The sequence below is a fragment of the Plasmodium yoelii genome (genome assembly GCF_900002385.2).
Source record: "Plasmodium yoelii strain 17X genome assembly, chromosome: 4".
NCBI classification, from domain to species: Eukaryota; Apicomplexa; class Aconoidasida; order Haemosporida; family Plasmodiidae; genus Plasmodium; species Plasmodium yoelii.
In genome coordinates this window covers 899,388-919,845 of record NC_036176.2, presented here as the reverse complement: position 1 = coordinate 919,845, position 20,458 = coordinate 899,388, and the positions used below count along the sequence as shown (strand labels likewise).

The window sequence follows — 20,458 nt, the reverse complement described above, 5'->3', positions numbered from 1 at the left end:
CATGTAAATATCATTGTACATAGGTGTAACAATTCTAATGATCCTTAAAATATGCTTCGTATACGTTTTCCATTCTGCTGCATATATAAGTATACATATACATACCAACTTATAAATTATTAACAGAAAAGGCAGTATATACAAATGATAATCATAATGCCTAGATTATATTTTTTTTGAATTTGATAAATCATAGCACAATGTTTATTTTAGAGGAAGCAAACATACATGTATCCTTATAAAAATAAAATTATAGTCAAATATTCACACAAATTTTATGTTTCTTTTTAGTCCCTATTATAATAAATACAATTTCCATCCTACACACAATTTCATTAGTAACTACATTCTATCAAAAATATTTGCATAGAATAAAAAATCGAAGCCGTTGAAATAATGTAAGGAAAACATTGTTTTTTTTCTCTTCTCCAAGATATTTTATGGAGCATACTAAATTACACCAATCCTTTTTAATATCGTAGGATTGTAATGTTCCTCAGTATTTTATTTTTTTATTTTACTTCTTTATAAAAATCATAAAAAATGCATAAATAAATATTCCAAAAAACATGATATTAACATAATTTAATAAAATATGCTAATATTGGTACTTTTTACTATATATATAGTACATTGAAATGTGTGTTTATATATTTGTATATCAATTTTTTATATCCCATAAAGAAGATATTTCACCAAGCTATTCGAATCCTTTATCAAAATATATACTATTATAATGATATCAACGATAAACAAAGGCTATAGCTAGTTCCAGATTCGAACATATAACATTTTGTTTTATGGTGTAAATATTGAATATTTTTTCATAAACAATGAAAAATGAAAAATTAAATGTAAATGGATGCATTCATAAAACATACAATAAACGAAATTCATATTTTTAAATTAACATATTTCAGTGTGAAAAAAAGAGAGAAATAGATACTTGTGTATATACCGATTTATGTATGTGTAAAATAATAGCACGCACATAAAATAAAAATATTTTTATAAATGCATTACACATTAAGGATCAAATATAATTATTAGTTTAATATATGTTTTATCATTCATTATGATTATGGGTTGCCTTTTTTTTTTATTGCAATGTTTTTACTCCCTTTCGAGAAATTATTTAAGAATGCTACTGGAATGGGGAAAGGGAAAAATAAAACAAAAATAAAAGTAATAAATACAATAAAAAATATATAATGATCCACTTCTGAAATGCATAATATCAAAGAAAAATATATTTGTATTATCAAAAAGTAATAAATAATAATTTGCATTTTATACATATGCATATGTGTGTAACCTTAGTAAAATTTATTTCAAAAGTTTATATAACCATCATTAGCATGTATCAATATAATAATATATTATATTTTTTTTTTGCATTAGCGTAAATATCTTATGAATTTTATTTAAATTTTTATAAGCATATTATATTTTTTTTTCATTTTATTCTAAAATACATTAATTAAAATTTAAACATGATATGTATATATTTATATTATCCAGTTTTCCTTTTTATCACCATAAATAAAATCATATTGGAGATATGCTAAGACAAATACTACTATTGATACAATAATCTTATATATATATAACTTATTTAGAGTTTTTTTTTATATTTTTCCGTATAGACAACTAAATTTTTCATTTATATGAACCTTATGGAGTTTCGTTAAATGTGCATACATTTATAATTTTTATAATTAAATATACATTTTGTCAATATTTATGAATAATATTTGTATATATATATGATATGATACATTTTGGTAAATATTTACTAAAATTTACAATCTATCTTTAACTTTGTTCGTGTGTATTAAAAACAGTTATACATTTTTTTTTTTAATCCAATGAGAACAATTTTGTATTCCCCTTTTTTAAAACTAATATATTTATGTAATATATTTGCAATTGATAGATATTTATTATAAGCTTGTATAACATTATTATTTATACAATATTCATCTCATCTTTTTTACCACATAATACACGCCAATTTTTCATTTTGTTATTCATCATTTCTTTTATTTATTCTATTTTTTGGTGTTAATACTTATCAATTTGTATAAAAACACATAATTTATGATACTTATTATACTTATTCTATAAATCATACATAATAGTTAAATAGCACGTACATGCATATGCATTTATATACATATATATACAAGTACATATATATGTGTTTTATTTTTTAGCTATTTCTATTATTCTATGTAAATATGTGAAGAATACACGAATACAAAATATGGTTTATATATGGCATGTATATTTATAACGGTATTTCAATTTGTATATATGTATAATTTTCATAAAAGTCTACTAAGAACATACATGCTTGTTCTAACATAGCAAATATAAAATGATATTCTCGAGCCATGATAAAGTAGCTTACTAATAGAAATTAAAATTGACAAATAAATATATATGCACAATTAGTAATAATGCATGATCCTTTAGCTATAAACACATATATAAAAATTGTATTATTTTAATTGGCATTTGAATATCTCTCATTGAATTTATTTTTTAAAATGTAATTCTATATTATTATATGCCCATTTTATTTATATATTCTTATTTTTATTTTATAAAATCGGTGATCAATCTAAATATGATGAAAGACGCCTTTTCTAACTAATCAAAGGAGTCTTATTACAACGATTATTATAATATACAAACATGTATACTCTTTATTGAATTTCGTTATTTATTTTTTTTTAATAAAATGCATACAACTCTTGTTTTATATTTTTGCAAATGTTTTGAAATTTTTTGTAATCTTGTGCATATATGATATATGTACTCACATATTTATGATGTGAACGGATAAATACATAAATATATAAATTGTTTTATATATGTAAATGAATGGACCTCTATTCTTTAGAACGTACATGTATACGTATCTATTAGAAAATTATATTTTTAATATGTTCTAACATTTTATGTATTTTGTTTTTATTTTATTGATTTTGTGTCAATATATATTTTTTATGAATTATTAACATAATAAAATGAATAGGTTCTATTACATTAAGTTATTAAATTTATGTAACGATTTACATTAATATATTTAAATAAATAAATGCCATAATTATATTTGACCAAAACAAGACAAAAAAAGAGTTGTCTTCATTAAACAAAATCTGCATATTTTTTATTATCCACAAATGAAAATTTAAGTAGTTGCTATTATATAAATATGTTCTTATGTATTTTTATTAATTATATTTTAATAATATAAAAAAACTTTGAACAACCCAGAAAAATGATATATTTGACAAATTTAAGAAATGAAGATCTCCTTTTTAAACATCATGATGCAGAATTCGTACTAAATAATTATAGAAGCAGCCATATTTTTTTAAGTAATACATGTAAACTTAATGGATTTTTATATGATTTAAAAGAAACGAAAAGGGATAGAAAAAATATAAATTCTTACTTATCATGCTTGCACGAAAATAGACATATTTTTTACAACGAATACAACACTCCTCAAAATGATGATAATATTAATCAACAAGGCAATAAAAGAAAACTGCAATATAATAATAATTTTAATAATTATAATCCAAATTTTACTGGCTTATATAAAGAAAAACCCAATTGCGATTATATCAGGAACCATAAAATCGTGAAGAGCAATGCTATTTATAATAAAATAAAAATTAAAAAAAATATAGCAAATAAATTTAAGAAAAATATAAAACATATTATACTTCGAAATAAAAGAAAATTCTCACAAAAATATATTATATCAAATAAACTAAATACTCTTATGTTATATTCATTAATATTCCCATATACTAAACAAAATGAAATTAACAAATTATATAAGATAGGTATGAATCAACCCAATTTATTTTATTTGAAAGAAAAAATAAAGCAAGGTGTAAAATATGACTTTAATCAATGTATATATAATGATTATCTATTAAACACTTTATTTAATAGTTTATTATACAATGATGAATATATAAAATATATTCAAAAAAATAATTTTAGAGAATGTGATAGTGTTAAAAATACCGAATATATTCAATTTCAAAGAAAAATAATGATTGCAATAAAAAGACAAAATAAAAAAAAACAATGTAACATACTTTATAAACGTATATATATTAATAAAATACCAAATAATGTTGAAGAATATATCAAATTGCTTCAACACATTATTGTGTTGTACTTTTTTATTATTTGTCATGTCAATTATATTATGTATTTAAAAATAATTATCCGATTATATATTTATTTTTTTAATTTTATAAATCCAGTCTCTCATGTCAACTTTGATGATACTAGCTACAGATTCAAGATTAAAATGAATTATAATAAAAATATTTTAGGTGTTAAAAAACCAGAATATGTAAATGTTTTCATTTATCAATTACATGAATTTTGCTCAAAAATATATGCTATAAATAATATCATTTATATAATATTCTTAAACAAAATTTGCTATATTCCCAATACTGGGTATAAAAAGAGTGGACCTTTATATATTATTATTAATCTCCCTTTTTATCTTAGTACTGAGATACAAGAAATAATAATATTAGTTATTTTGAATAAAATTTTATTAAGAGACAATGTGAATAACAATAAATTATCATCATATATAAACTCCTATGAAATCAATAAAACATATTTTATGATATTTAATATTTGTAGAATAATTAACATTTCCTATGATTATCCCTATTTGTGTATTATTCATGTGAATCCACTATTTCAAATATGCCTTAATAATAGCACACATGATATAAAATATTTCCATGGACTTATATCATTCATTTCAAAATATAATAATATTCATGCTCTGTTAACTATTTGCCATATCATAAAAAGGTGTGCTCTCAAAAATATTAAATTGTTTTCAAGACATATGCTACTATCAAAAACCAATTTTTTTAATTTTAGAATCAATTTACACTATACATATTCAACTGAATACATATATGAATATATCATCGTATTGTACCTCGAAAAAGTGCTTATTACCCTTTTAACAAGTAATTTGCGAAATATATTGTTTCAAACAATAATACCAGATTTAGAAAGATATACAAATGAAAAAACTCAAATCATAATTCTTTATATTAATTCTAAGCTTTCCAAAAAAATAGAAAATTATTGTAAGTATGAATTAGTAAAAATCCACTTAATTTCAAATAATATATGTTTCAGACACAAAAATGTAATAAACTATCTAGACTACAATGTTTACAACCAATTTTTATATTACCTATTAAATCTGAAAATATATTTTACATTATTCGAATGCTTTAAATCCTTTCAAAATCATATTTTTAACATAAAATTAGTTGAGAAAAAAGAAAAAGGCATTCATACAAAAATTATATTAAGAAAATTACTAAAAATATCAAAAAATTATAAGAAAACGAAACATCATATCATTTATAAGTATTTACTATTCTGTATATATTTTTTTAAAGTTATAAAATCAAATTCATTTTCATTTGTTGATGGAACCAAAAAATACACAGCTTTAGAATTCTTATATCCATTATTTGTTGTAATGAAGTATTTATACCAATTTTTACATATCAAAAATATTCTTTATTTAACAGAAAAATGTTTTTATCTATTTTTGAATAATAAAATAAGTCATAGAATATTTTATTATACCATTATAAAACACATTTGTTTTCAAAATTATAATATGGAAAATGTTGTCTTATATAAAATACTGAATGTATGTATATACCAATTTTGTTTTCTAAGTAATATACTTATCAAATTATTAAAAAATATAATCATGTTTCGTGACGAAAAAAATGATATTCATATGATGATCATGGGAGGAAGTAATTTTCATCAAGAAAACGTTTTTTTTTGTACCCAATGTAATAATACTAATATGATTAAAAAATTAATGTGTGCAAACAATTTGGAATATTTCTATATTTTAAAAAAAAAAAAAATTATAAATATTGCTAAACATTCAGAAACAAATAATATTATCACCACAATTGATAAATGTATTACTATAAAATTTAATCATGATAAAACTTGTATCAATTGTGTATTTTATTTTTTTCCTAAGATTTCCAGAAAATCATGTGAAATTTATATGCACATTTATAATATGTTTTTAAAACCTCAAATAAATAAAAACAATTTTTATAAGTATGTAGACATTTTAAATAATAATAATAATCAAAATAGTTTTGACTATCGTGAAAATAATAATGTAACATGTTCAAATAATAATGAAAAGGAAAGCAATCATAATACTAAGCACAAAGAATATAGTAAAAAAGAGGAAAGGCACACTCATAAAAATAATAATAATAATAATAGGTCAAATAATTATGAGCGAAGTAATGAAGGAAACATTGGAAATGGTAATAGAAACAATGATGATAATAATGATGGCGAAAAAGGGAAAGATAATAACAAAGGAGCGAAAAAAGGCGACAGTTGCAGGAAAAAAAAAAAAAAAAAAAAAATAAATAATAATAAAGTAAACTACAGTATTTGTAAAAATAACAATAATAAAAAATTAAAAACGAAAAAAGTAGTGGCGCTTAAATCTAAGAGCAATACGCAAAGGAAAACCAAATCTACCAAAATAAATCACATGCATAAAAGAAATGAAACCCCAATGGATTATGATAAAATAAAAATAGGCAATGTAGTAAATGTTGATAATAGTATAAATGCTAAAAAGACACTTATTGGTAACCAAAATGAGGAAGACAACAAAAAAAATATCATGGCGAAGGCTGTTCCAAAAGATAATCCACGAATTTTTTCAGAAAATGAAAAGGATAATATAACCACTAATTGTAATCCATTAAACCAATATTTAAACCATTTAAAAAATATAAATTATGATATAAAATTTGGAAACGCATACATAAAATTAAGAAAAAAATTAAGTTTGCAAAATAAGTGTCAATTTGAAATATATGAAGGAGAAATTGTTGCAGTTGATAATATTTGTAACATGTTTTGTCCATACGTTCAAAATTTTGAAAAATTTTATCATTTACTAAAAAGAAATATAAACAACTATGATTTTTTACAGTCAAAAATTCTCGAAACGAAAGATATAAAAGATATTGACATTAATGAAGATAACATAAATGATTTTATTCAGACAAGTAAAGACTATGATTTAATTATTAATTATTTGATTAATAACAATTTCTTAATGAATCAAAATCTCAAATCTGGATTCGAAAATGGAAACAATTATATATTTCCAACAAATACCAGTACAATCAAATCAATGGTTGAAGATTATATATATCCTTTATCGGAAGGAACACAAAAAAATTCAATAGAAAGAGATAATTCATTTCAAACTTATAATAATGATAGTATTAATTTGAAAAGACAAAAAATATCGATTAGTAATAGCCCTTTAGAAAAAAGCCCAGATAATAGTACCCATAGGGACAATTCTATCAGCTGCATTAACAATAATAATCGCAATATCATTTTCCAGGATAAAAACAAAGACAATATTGTTAACAACGATAATACTATAAATTCAAATAATATGCATAATTCTATAATTATAAATATTGAAAAAAAAAAAATGAGCAATGAAGATAACAATGTTCCCCTGAATACATGCATTCGAAATGCATCAAAAAGGAACTTTCATAATGTAGCACCAAACAAACAAATGTATAATGAAAATAGAAATATATTAGTTAAAAAAAATTCAAATATCACTTATTCTATTATCAAAAAGGAAGAAAATCGTATTAATAGCAAACAAAATATCAATAATAATAGTAGTTGTAGTAGTAAAACAAAATTACTTTGTAACAATATCCATACTATTTCAGGACACTATACTAGAAGTAATAAAGAGGAAACTGATTATGAAATAATACCGAATAATTATGATAACGAAAAAGATGATAAATGTAGTAATAAAGAAAGCATCGAAAATTTTAATGGTAATAAAGAGGATCCCATTAGTTTATTACTGAAAAGAGAAATTCTATACAAACATTTAATTAATGAAGTTAAAAAAATAAGACTCCTAAAACAATTTGGATATAAATCTTTATATGACATACTAAAAGAAAGATTCAAGGAATATATGCAAACTAGCATGAACGTAGAATCACGTATAATTTATAATATAATCAAACATATATGTAAATATATAAACATTAATGAAGTTATAAACAACCCATTTTATATTTACCAAAATTCGATAAAAAATATTCCTAATAATAAATTTGCTATTAAAATATTAAATATTAATGCCTGTAATATACATAAATTAAAATATAAAATACACAGTTTATTATCTGAAGGGAAACAACTTAAAAATGTCAATATGGAAATTACTAATTATAAAAGCAAAAAAAAAAATGAACAAAATATTTATCTAACACACGAAGAAAATTTAATATCTTATGAAATAAATAAAAAAAAAAATTTAATATTTTCTAAAAATGACTATGATTTTGATATTATGCTAAACACACATTGTAATTCTCATTTCCCTAATGGTAAACAAGTATATTTATCAAAAAAAAATCCAATAATCGGAAATAATGTGTATAGCCATAATTCTATACCTAAAATTATTGATATAAACAAAACAAAATTATATACAAAATCTTCATCAAATTATATTGGAAATGCTAACAATGAAAATGACCCCAACATTTTATTGTCTAATGAAAATTTTATTACTAATGAAAAGTATCAAACAAAAATTATGGGTCAAAACTCCTTAAAAAATCATGAAAAAAATATTCACCATATCAATATAATGAACAATAATATGAATCATAATAATAGTAAAGCTATTATTAATGCCATTAATATCGATATAAGCAATATTGATGGAAATTTTAATAGTATCAACAATCAAATTAATTATACCAACCTTAGTCAGGATAATGATACAAGTATAGAGAACAATAATTGCTTTTATTTTGGTTGCAAAAATTGCCTAAATATATATTATAATAATCGTATTATTAACACAGGCGAATTGAATCAGGAAGCATTTGATAACCATATGCTCAATAGTCATGAGAAAATGTGTAATGGTAATATAATCAATGAAAATGGTATACAAGAAAGTTTAAGGACAAAAGATATGACCATTTCAAATAATAGTAAAATGGAAAAAAATAATAAAAAAATAAAATCCCAAAACAAGTTAAAAATAGTGAATATGAATAATGTTGGGAAAAAAAAAATGGAAAAGAAAGATACTCAAGAAACCAACACAAATCGAAACCGTGTTTCATCCAATAAAAATATTAATTGTACAAAACTCGGAAATAATAGTAAAAAAAATAATGTAATTAAAAAAGAAAGCAATAATACTTCCAAAAATGTAAAAGAGTCACAATTAAAGCTGAAAAGTATTATTATTACCCAAAAAACAAGCAAACAGACAAATATACATACTAATATTTTAAAAACAGAGGATAAAGAAATATATGAAAAGAATAAAAATAATTATATACAAGATGATACAAAAGACAAATTTGTTAATGAAAAAAAACAAATGGAAGGAAAAAAAAAAAAATTAAAAAATGCTATTTCAAAAAATGCTTTACCATATTCCAATCTGGAATCAGCATTACAAAAGGAGACATCACCATTCAATTCAGGTACAAAAAATGAAAATTATTTAGAACTTAAAAAATCATCTAATGATTGTTATATTCCACATAATTCACTCAAATTGAATATCAATAATTTCAAAAATATTGAACTTAAAGTTTGTAAAAACTGTGAAAAAAAAAATTTAGAAAATGAAAATTCCTTAACAAAAATAAAAAAAAATAAAAAGTGTATATATATGAATGCAATACCAAAATTTTTGTGGTCGTCAGTTGGAATTACAAAAAATAACGAACATGTTCTAGGTGTAGCAATGCAAATGATTGAAGGATGCACATTAACATATATTATACAAAAACTCAAAGGCACCGAAAATATAAATTATGGATTATTTTTATTAGATATTTGTAAAAAGTTGGTTAAACGTTTAATGATGATAAGTGAATCTATTGATAATCCTATAATTAATTGGGATACAAAACCAGGAAATATTATGGTAGAATATAAACTTTCAAAATCAAAAATTATATGCAAAAATGTTACTATAATAGATATAGGAGATGCGTTACCAGGAAGATGTTTTTTCTTTCCAACCAATCCATCATATTATGAAAAAATAAAAATTAATAACGCAAATAACAATTTTAACTTCTTATATTATGTTATTTGTACAAAAGGTTATTGTTCTCCTGAATGCGCACTGCTAGTCTTTTTGTTATCTTCTTTAAATAAATCTGATCAATTTAGAAAAACATGGTATGGTCCAGATTCAAATATTTATCATATTAACAAAACAAAACAATTAAGAATCAAACATAGATGGAAAAAGTTGCTAGATCTTCGTTTTATTCAACCAATCGTAAAAAGAAAGGAAATCACAGATTGTGAAAACTCCTTAAATACAATAATTCGAAATTGTAATTGTGCCACAGGAACAAGTGGTGATAATACAACCTCATATTTAAATGAAAATAATCATATTGATTTGAGAGAAATACATTTGAGTTACGAACAAAATAAAAATATCACTGATCATAATAATAATGATAACACCCATATTAGTAACCATAGCACAAATGGTACCAGTAAATGTAACAGCAAAAAAAACAGTGATAGTAGTATTACTAATATAAAAACTGACTTTTCTGAAAAAAACGACTTAAATACATATATAATGTCCACAAACAAAAGCACATATCTTGCTGGATACATGAACACCGATTTTAACAATAATAATAATCATGATGATAAAGAGTACATTTCTTTAAGAGAGCATACTAATGGTAATAATATGCTGAGTAGGAGAAAAATTTATTTACCTAATAATATTTATGACAAAAAAAACAAATTGCATCTTGAATACCCTATGAAAGGAATGGATGAAAATAAATTAGAACATAAAAATTCAAATGAATATCAAAATGATATATTAAAAAATTATTATTTACATAACGTATGCACACATGATATCCCTGATGATAATTTAAAAACTGAATATATTGATAATGATGAAATAATGGATTATTTAAGTAATAAAGATTATTTATTAAAAAAAATGGAAACTGACTTAAGTAATTGTGATAGAAAAACACGAAAAAAAAAAGAATATGATTATTTTGAAATGCATTCAGTTGATACTTGGGTTATTAAATTTACAACTCAAACAACGATATTTAGTGTTGGCCTAGTATTATGCCAATTATTCGGAGGACAAAATTTATTAACTGTCGCCAATAAAAATGAAGTCAAAGTTGTTGATTTACTATGCGAATGGAATTGTAAAAATAGTACTAATATATATTCCGGAGAAAAAAATATTACTATTAATGATCTATTACCAAATAAAGGAATATTTTCAAATGATATATGGAAGAAAAAAGTTGCTAAAATTATTAAAAAATGTTTACACTTCATACCATCACGACGATATTCATTTCAACAATTGTATAAAGAGCTAAAAATTCTAAAAAAGGAATACGAAACATATTATAATTTAAAAGATTCATAAGCTGCTTCCTCGTTGCATAACTACTAAAATTTTAACATTTCATAAACACCCATAAATATAACAAAAAAGAAAATAATATCATAATCAAGGCAGATTAATAATATTAATCCGCATATTTCTATATCCTCGAATTTATAGATACCCATATTTACATAGTTAAATTTAATTCCGCTTTTTTTTGTGAATATTTTGTCTATACAAATGTATACTAAAAATTAATACTAAATTATTGAGAATATTTTTTTTTCGTTATCTTAATGAATCTTTTACTATTTTATTTTGCTTACAAATTTATATTATCATTTTTTTTTCGGTTTACCCTATTTTTGTCATTTTTTTTTCTTGTTTAAACCGTCATATATGCGAATATGCATATATACATTTTTCATTAGTTACTTACCGGTACAACATGAATGTTTCACATTTCCCTTGTTTTACAAATGTGGCCAGGTTTATTAGGCTATATATATATATGGCTTTAATATATTACTACATCTACATGTGCATTCATTATGTTTACCTTTTGTCTCTCTATAGAACAAACTATATTTTTTTAGAAACTTATTAAAAAAAAATATTTGATCAATATCATTTTATTAATGTAACATGCTAAAAAAAATGAAAAGGATTGAACACAATAGCCAAAGTTGTCGAAAATCAGATAAATGTCCCCCACAAATAACATCGCCTATATTTTCTCTTATAATGACGCATAATATATAAAGGATTATGAATACTGCTAAATATTATATCCTTTACTTATCTATTTCGAATGTTTTGCGATAAATGTCATATTTTAAACATAATTTTGTCATATTATATATATGGTATTTTAAAAAATGTTCGTATTATTATTCCAAAAAATAAGCAACATAAAGCAAAGAAAAACAAAATAAATAATTTAATTGAAATATTTTTTTATTTACGCAAAATAGCTAAATGTAGGAATATATTCAACAAATTAATGCATCAAAAATAGGAAATCATCATAATAATGTTTAAAAAGGTTTATTTTTTTACCTTTATAAAAATGAAATATATATATATACATATACTAATATACATTTATTCATTCATATTAAAATGATAAATTTTTTAGTTATCTTCACCTATTCTTCCTCCTGCTTTTTATCACCCATTACAATTTATAACAAGTCATCAACTTTTTTCACTCCTTATTCTGAGTTAATAGATTTAAAATGCTTTTGTAAAATGTCCTTCATTGAACTTAAACACGTGTAAAAAACGTCATTTGAGAAATCCTTTTCTCTCTTAATTTCGTATAAATAATTTTCAATATTTTTTAAAGAGTCAATAAATCTATCTATAATATACCAAGTATATTGTCCTAGTTTATTTTTGTTTCTTAAAACGTAATACTTTCCGTGTAAGAAATAATCTATCATATATGAGTTTTTTAAGCATGCTTTTTCCTCTTTTATTAATCCATTTTCGAACTTATAAAAATAAACATAATCTTCCATTATATCTGGAATCATATTTTTTTTCATATCCAAATCAATTAGAGATGTGTAAAGTAATTCACATAAATTATCGAATTTATCGTTTTTATAAAGGGGGGCCAAGAAAGGGGATCTTATATTGTAATCGTCAACCTATAAAAAAAATATCAGCAATGAGGAATGAATAATAACAAAATAGTAATACGCGAGTGCACATTAACAAAATGATGAAGATAACACACTAATAAATAAACAAAAATATAGCCATTAAATTCATATCCACAAACTAGAAAAAATCATATTTTATAGCTATGTTTATTACCTTTTCTTTATAATAATTTATGAATTCTGAATTTGTGTTATTGAAAATGTCAACCAAATTCGAAGAGGGATGCTCCTCAAATATGTATAACTGAGTATATGGAAGTAAATATGTTTTTTTTCTACTCCACAATTTTAGCTTGCTTATAATTATTATTGAATAATTTATTAAATTATTTAATATGAGCTTTTCTAAATTATTAACATGATTTTGTACAGATTTTGGAAGTGTGTGTAAAAGAGGGAAATATTTATGACTAAATAATTCCAATCGATTTCTACTTTTATTATTATAATTGATTAATATATTGGTTAAAGCTATTTTATTTTCTTTTATTTTATTAATAAAATGAGAAAGAATAAACAATAAGATAAATTTCCCTCTTGATGTGTCATCTACTATTGCATTTCGAGAATAATTTTTTTCGAAAGTTATGCAATCAATTATTTTTTGTAAAGATACTTCACTATTTGAGTACGATAAAAATACATCGTCTCCTATAAGATTATGTATAATTCGTTTTCTAAGTAAATGTGTTAATAAAAAGTTATTATCGCATTCCTTTTTTAATAATATAGATAATTCAGTTAAATTAATTACATTGCCATCATCATCTAATGCTTCCATTTCAACAAGAATGTTTATATATATAAGAAAATGAATTTTTATCATAAAAGATAGTTCTTTTAAATTTTTCTGGTTTTCAAAAATTGATATATATTTGTTTTTCTTCTTATTTTCAATAATTTCGCAAATTAATTCGTTATATTCATATTTTCTATTGATAAAATCGGATGATATATCTTTTTCTTTATATTCTAAAAATTCTTCTTTTCGAAAATTTAAATAATCACTTTCACAAATTACATCACAATTATTTGTGTTTTGTGATGCATTATCACCCTTTATTGTTTTATTTACTCCACCTTTTATATCTTCAACAATTGAATTGCTTTCTCTATCCTCTAATGTTTTATTATTTTCATCATGGAACGCATTTATATAATACAAAGTATTGTAAAACAAACTTAATATACCATTAACTCTACTAAAATAGTTAATATTGATAAATCTGTTTTTTTCAAAAATTTCTTCCTTTTCAGCTACACTCATAGTTTCTTCTTTTTTCTTCTTTTTACTTGGTTTATTTACTATAGCTTTATTTCTATGTGCAATTTCTTCCATTTCTCTATATTTTTTCAAGCAATTATATAATAACATACTTCTACATATATTTGTAAAATTAACACAATAAGTACCTGAAAGTGTTTGTAAAGGGCACGTAATTAATCTTTTTAAATTCTTAAAATTAATATTCCATATTATTATGTTACCATATAAATCAAACCCACGTCGACCAGCTCTTCCAGAAGTTTGTTTAAACAAAAGAGAATTTAATTCATAAGTATGTCCAGTAAATATAATAGATTTACAAGGAATATTTATTCCTAAGGACAAATTTTTATTACTAAATATTATCTTAATGTATCCTAATCTAAATAAAGATTCAACTATAATTGTAAATTTGTAAGGTAAAACTTCATAGTGTAAACCTATACCTCTTTTTAAACCTTCAATTAATATGTCCTTATTTTTTCTTCCTTCGATTGCTCTTTCTGCATCCTTTATTAAATCTTCTATTTCAAAAACATAATTGTGATATACTTTTCTATTACAAAAATAAAAATCACCATCATATTCTTCTGAAATATCTATAGGAGGTTCTGGTATTTCATCTTCATTTAACATATCTAAATAATCTTTATCTAAATTTTGTTCTAATCTTTGGTTTCTAGATACTGTTTTTATTTTTAATAACATTTCTCTTTGCTTTAATAAATTTTCATATCTTTCTTGTCGTAGCTTATTTTCCATCTTAGTATTAAATGCCCTTTCATCAGTTCCATAGTATTTATCATGTTGCCTTCTCATAAGTTCATTAATCAAATTGATAGTCATATCTTCTAATTCTTTTCTTTCAAAATTAAAAACAATGCATGGTAAAAAATTTACATCTTCCAAATGTTTTAATAATTCTATTAAATTACCGCTATCTAAATATTCTTGTTCAACATTTACAGTTTCAGTATATTTTACTAAATCGTTTGATTTGTTTAAGTAATATTTTTCATCCAATACAACATTTTTGTATAATTCCTGAAATAATTTTTCTTTTGGTGCATCATCTTGTACTTTTCGCTTATATAAATGTTTCGTTGTACTTTGCATACTTGTTATTTGCTTATTTTCTTCATCACTATCACTACTACTATCATCTTCTTTGGCCACTTCCCTTTTCTCTACCTCTTTTTTTTTATTTTGTGTTTCCTCTTCTTTCTTTTCTCCTCGCGATACATCAGTATTCTTCAAATAATTTGATAACAACATGTGTATGAACATATCATAGTCTGAACTAGTAATATATTTATTTTGTATTAAATATATTATCATTTCTTTTACACTGTGCATGTAATATATAAACTGTTTCTTATTTATACATCGTGTATATTTGAAATAAAATGAAGGTTCTAAAAATTCTACTAAATCATAAAATTGTTTTTTTCTAGCTAATTCAAATAATAACATTATAATTTCATATATTTCTCGAGGATTGCAATAAAAATCTTTATTAATACCTTTATATAATATATCTCTATAATTATAACAAGCCAATGGGTTTAAGTGATGCAAATTTCTATTAGTGTATACATATAAAACCAAATCTGAAAATCTTTCATAAAATTTAATTAAATGCAAATCTTTTTCATTTTTTCCCTTTTTTATCATAACATTTTTTAACCAATCATAAAAATATTTTATATTACCAATAGTAGCAGATAATGCTAAAAATGGGCAAGTTGTTAAATGAATGATATTTTCAATTTGTGGCCCATAAAATTCTTTATCTCCAATACAATGAATTTCATCAAAAATTATATATTCAATTCTACTAATAAATTTAGATACTTTTGTCTCTAAACCAGTATTTTCACCCATCGAATAATAAGATAATAAAATATTTTCTAAAACACTAGGTAATATTATAACTATTTGAGCTTCTAATGCCTTATCTTGTGCATATTTATCTGTTAAATATGAGCATAATTTATTTTCCCCATATTTTGAATAACTTTTTGTATTAAATCTTCCATTTACTTCATGAAATACTTGTAAAGCTAATGTATCATTTGGGGCAACATATACAACTACACTATCATTATTTAATCTTAATACTTTATCCATAACATAATAACAAATAAACGTCTTACCACTACTAGTTGGGCAAGAAACTAGTATACTTTTTCTTCGATCTACTAAATTTAATATATTATATTGCCAAGTATCTAAAGTAAATAAAACACGTTTATCTTTTATGTTTCCTGTTGTTCTATCTAATAAATAGTACATATAATATAATTGGAATTCATGTTCTTTATCTTCATCTATTTTTAATTCACTGTATGTTTTTACTGATTCGATTTTATATTTATAAAGTTCTTTTAATTCTTTCCTATCAGATATTTTTACTCCAACCTCTGAATTACTTTCTTCTCTTCCTTTTTTTTTTATCTTATCTAGGCCCAATTTTTCCTCATCCTTGCTTTTTCCACCTTTTGCTCCACCTTTCAATTTTGTTTTTTCTTTTCCTTTTACATTTTTTTTATTTTTACCCGTTTTATCTTCTTCGACATCATTATTATTTTCTTCTTCTAGTTGTTTCACCCTTATCTTAATATATTCTTCAAATAAATTATAACTACTATTTCTAAACCCAAGTGATAATAAAACAGTTTGCAACTGAACAATATCTTTTTCAGTTAGATGTTCTTTAAATTTGTTAAAAATTTCATTAACCAATTTATAAATTAGCATTACACTTCTAATTGCGTCTGATTTCTGTTTATTAGTTTTGACATTTTTTAATTTTGTGTGCATAATAATATCAAACATATTACTTAAAACTTTCATACTAACCTTAAGTTGAAGAGTTGCATTTTTTATTAAATTACTAACATTATTAAAATTGTATACATCTACTAATCTATTAAAGCCTGATATTATATCTAATGACCATGTATTCATTTCAGAATAATTATTATTGCTACTCAGTTTATTTATTTTTGCTTCTAATACATTATATCTTTCTAAATCTACTTCATATATTTTTTTTTCATTTGACAATTCTTTTCTTTTTAAAATTTCATCTTTGCGAGTTAATTGATTTGAATTTCCTCCTTTAATATTTTTTTTTTCTTCCTTTTCTTTTTGCCCTTTTTTGCCTTTATTATTTTCCCCATCATTATCAAGGTTACTATCATCACCACTTATATCATCTAAAACTTCAAACATTTTAATGTAATTTTGCTGATTTTTAATTTTTTTATTTTTTTTATCGCAAATACTTGGTGTATTTTCTTTCAAAAATGTTTCTTCAAATATTCTTTTCATCCTCATATTAATTACTTTTTTATTTTCTTCATTTTTTAAATAATTATACAATTTATCAATATTATATATATAATATTTCAACCATGGATGATTTTCTGATATAATAATTGGGTGATGTAATGAGCTAATATAAAAATATTTTGCAATTATAGCATTTCGCCTTTCTTCTTTTTGTTGTCCTCGTAATACATTTCTTTCATCTTCTTTTCTTACCTTTGATATTCTCGAATTTTTTGACATTTTTACATAACGCCTATAAATATCATATACTTCTTCTCTCTGTGTAATGTGTAATAATCCACACAACTCAAAAAATTCGTTATCATATTCTATACACTTATCTACATAATTTACTTTATACTTAATTTCTTGACCTTTATTATTTTCATTTATTATATCGTTAGTATTTCTTTCGATTTCATTTGACTTATTATCAATATGAAAAAAATTCTCTATAAACTCATTTTTAATGTTTATCAAGTTAACGTTGAATATTTTATTATCATTTGATATTTCATTTTTGCATTGATTTGGATTTTTAATAGGATTTTCATCTATTTTGTTATCATTTTCAATCTTACTATTTTCTATATCATTTCCTTCTACAACGTTTGTTTCATTTTTAGGCAATAAATTAGTGCAATTTAGTAAAAATTCAAAATTAATTGGAAAAAATGGCATGTCATCATTTCCTACTACATTTTTAAATGATTTTTCAAAAAAATCTGTATCTTCAAATGAAAAATCCTCATAATTAATTACATAAATATTTTCTCTTATTTTATAACTTATAAAACTTATTAAATTATGAATTATTGAAGAATTAAAAAAGTGCAATATATCTGTATTTCTAATATTTTGCAAAATATCACAATACATATATCCTTGTAAACTTTTCAATATTAAATTATAAATATTTAAATAAGATAATACATATCCCTCTATTTGTGATTTTATAAAATTATAACTGCAATAATCTTTACCCATTTTGTCTATATCAGGTATACAATTTAAATTTTTCATATTTAATTTTTCTATTAAATAATTATGCATAAATATAAGTTTCACAGCTAAAAATGTAAAATCCTTTTTCTCATCACCCTTTATAATTGTTTCTTTAATTTTGGAGTAAAACACATTTAATACCACATTTTTCAAATTAATGTTATCTGATTTCACATTTACTGAAAATAATTCAAGCAGTTCTAATTCTTCTTTACTATAATTTTTTTCATCATTATACAACAAATCATAATCCTTTATACTTTGTGATATATTTATCTGTGTATAATTACTATTCTCATAAGCTATACTTTCTTTAATATCAACATTTTGATACACATTTCTTTCAAATAGTAACGTTGATTCTTCATTTAATTTCTCAACTATTTTAAAATTTATCATCTTATAATTTATAGAAAAGGCATTCACAGTATTCTTCTCAATCTCCACATTGAAAAAAAGCACAGATTTTATATCTCTTAATATATTGTTAATTAAAAGAAAATAAAAACAAAGCGATATTTCTCTAATTTCTTCATTGTAGTAATCATATATTTTTTTTTTTTTCAAATATTCCTTACGATTTTTTTCTCCATCTAAAATTTTATCATTGTTGTTATTCGTTTTTTCGTCAACTTCCCTTTCCTTTGATAATGTTATATTATCATCTAATTCATTTTTTTCATCAACTTCGCTTACATAAAATTTATTAAACAAATATAAAAAAGAAGAACTGTCTTCAACAAACATAAATAAAGGTTTATATTTTATAATGTATATATTATAATTATTATCATTATACCAATTATCAAAAATATAATAAGGAATCAAATTTTTTTTACAATGAATTATAAATGCATTTCTTAAGATATTATAATTTTCGAATAATTTTGTTTCTTTTTCAAAAAACAAATTAAAAACATTAAAAAATATTATATGAAAATTTGAATTACATAAAGCAAAATCCCTTAACACCTTTTCAATATAATATATTATACTACTAATATTCAAGCTATTATTAAAACTAAGAATATTTTGATCTTCTTCATTTTGAAATAAATAAAACTTAGATAATAACATACAAACATGAATTAATAAACCTTCCCCATTTATAATATATAAACTAGTATAATCTGCTATTATCCTAAATATATCATGTATACTACTGTTTAACTTGGAATAAAACAACTCTATTTTATTATCTATACTTATATCCTTATTATTTATTATGTTTTCTATATCTTCTAATTCATTTTCCTCAAATTTGTTAACGAACGAATATCTACTTATACTATCATTTTCTGCTATCCTCAAGTTTTTCAGGTCTTTTAGTTTAGGAACTTTATAAACATTATTAGCTAAAATCATTATATACGCTCAACTACTCACACATATATATAAATCAAGTATAATTGGCACTTTTTCCTGATCCCTTTTTAATATATTTAATCTCAAATACAATTGTGATTGTATGTAAATATTTGCTCTCTACACTTCGAGCTTGATGAAGTTCATGTAGACTATTAAAAAATATATAATATTAGCACAAGGTCCATATATATTTTTTATATGTATATTCTATGTTATAATAAAAAAATTTATAACAATTTG

The 20,458-nt window shown here is 22.2% G+C and overlaps 2 protein-coding genes across 2 annotated transcripts; one reads left to right on the top strand and one right to left on the bottom strand.

Annotated features, from left to right (window-relative positions):
• Positions 1 to 3,289: 3,289 nt before the first annotated feature.
• PY17X_0420900 (conserved protein, unknown function) lies at positions 3,290 to 11,611 on the top strand (the record flags this gene model as incomplete). The annotated part of the gene is made up of 1 exon (XM_022955131.1): positions 3,290 to 11,611. One exon carries the CDS (start codon positions 3,290 to 3,292, stop codon positions 11,609 to 11,611), a length of 8,322 nt encoding a protein of 2,773 aa, XP_022811599.1.
• Positions 11,612 to 12,786: 1,175 nt separating this feature from the next.
• Positions 12,787 to 20,215, bottom strand: PY17X_0420800 (ATP-dependent RNA helicase DDX60, putative; the record flags this gene model as incomplete). The annotated part of the gene is made up of 2 exons (XM_022955130.1): positions 12,787 to 13,227; positions 13,397 to 20,215. 2 exons carry the CDS (start codon positions 20,213 to 20,215, stop codon positions 12,787 to 12,789), a joined length of 7,260 nt encoding a protein of 2,419 aa, XP_022811598.1.
• Between the last annotated feature and the right edge of the window lie 243 nt (positions 20,216 to 20,458).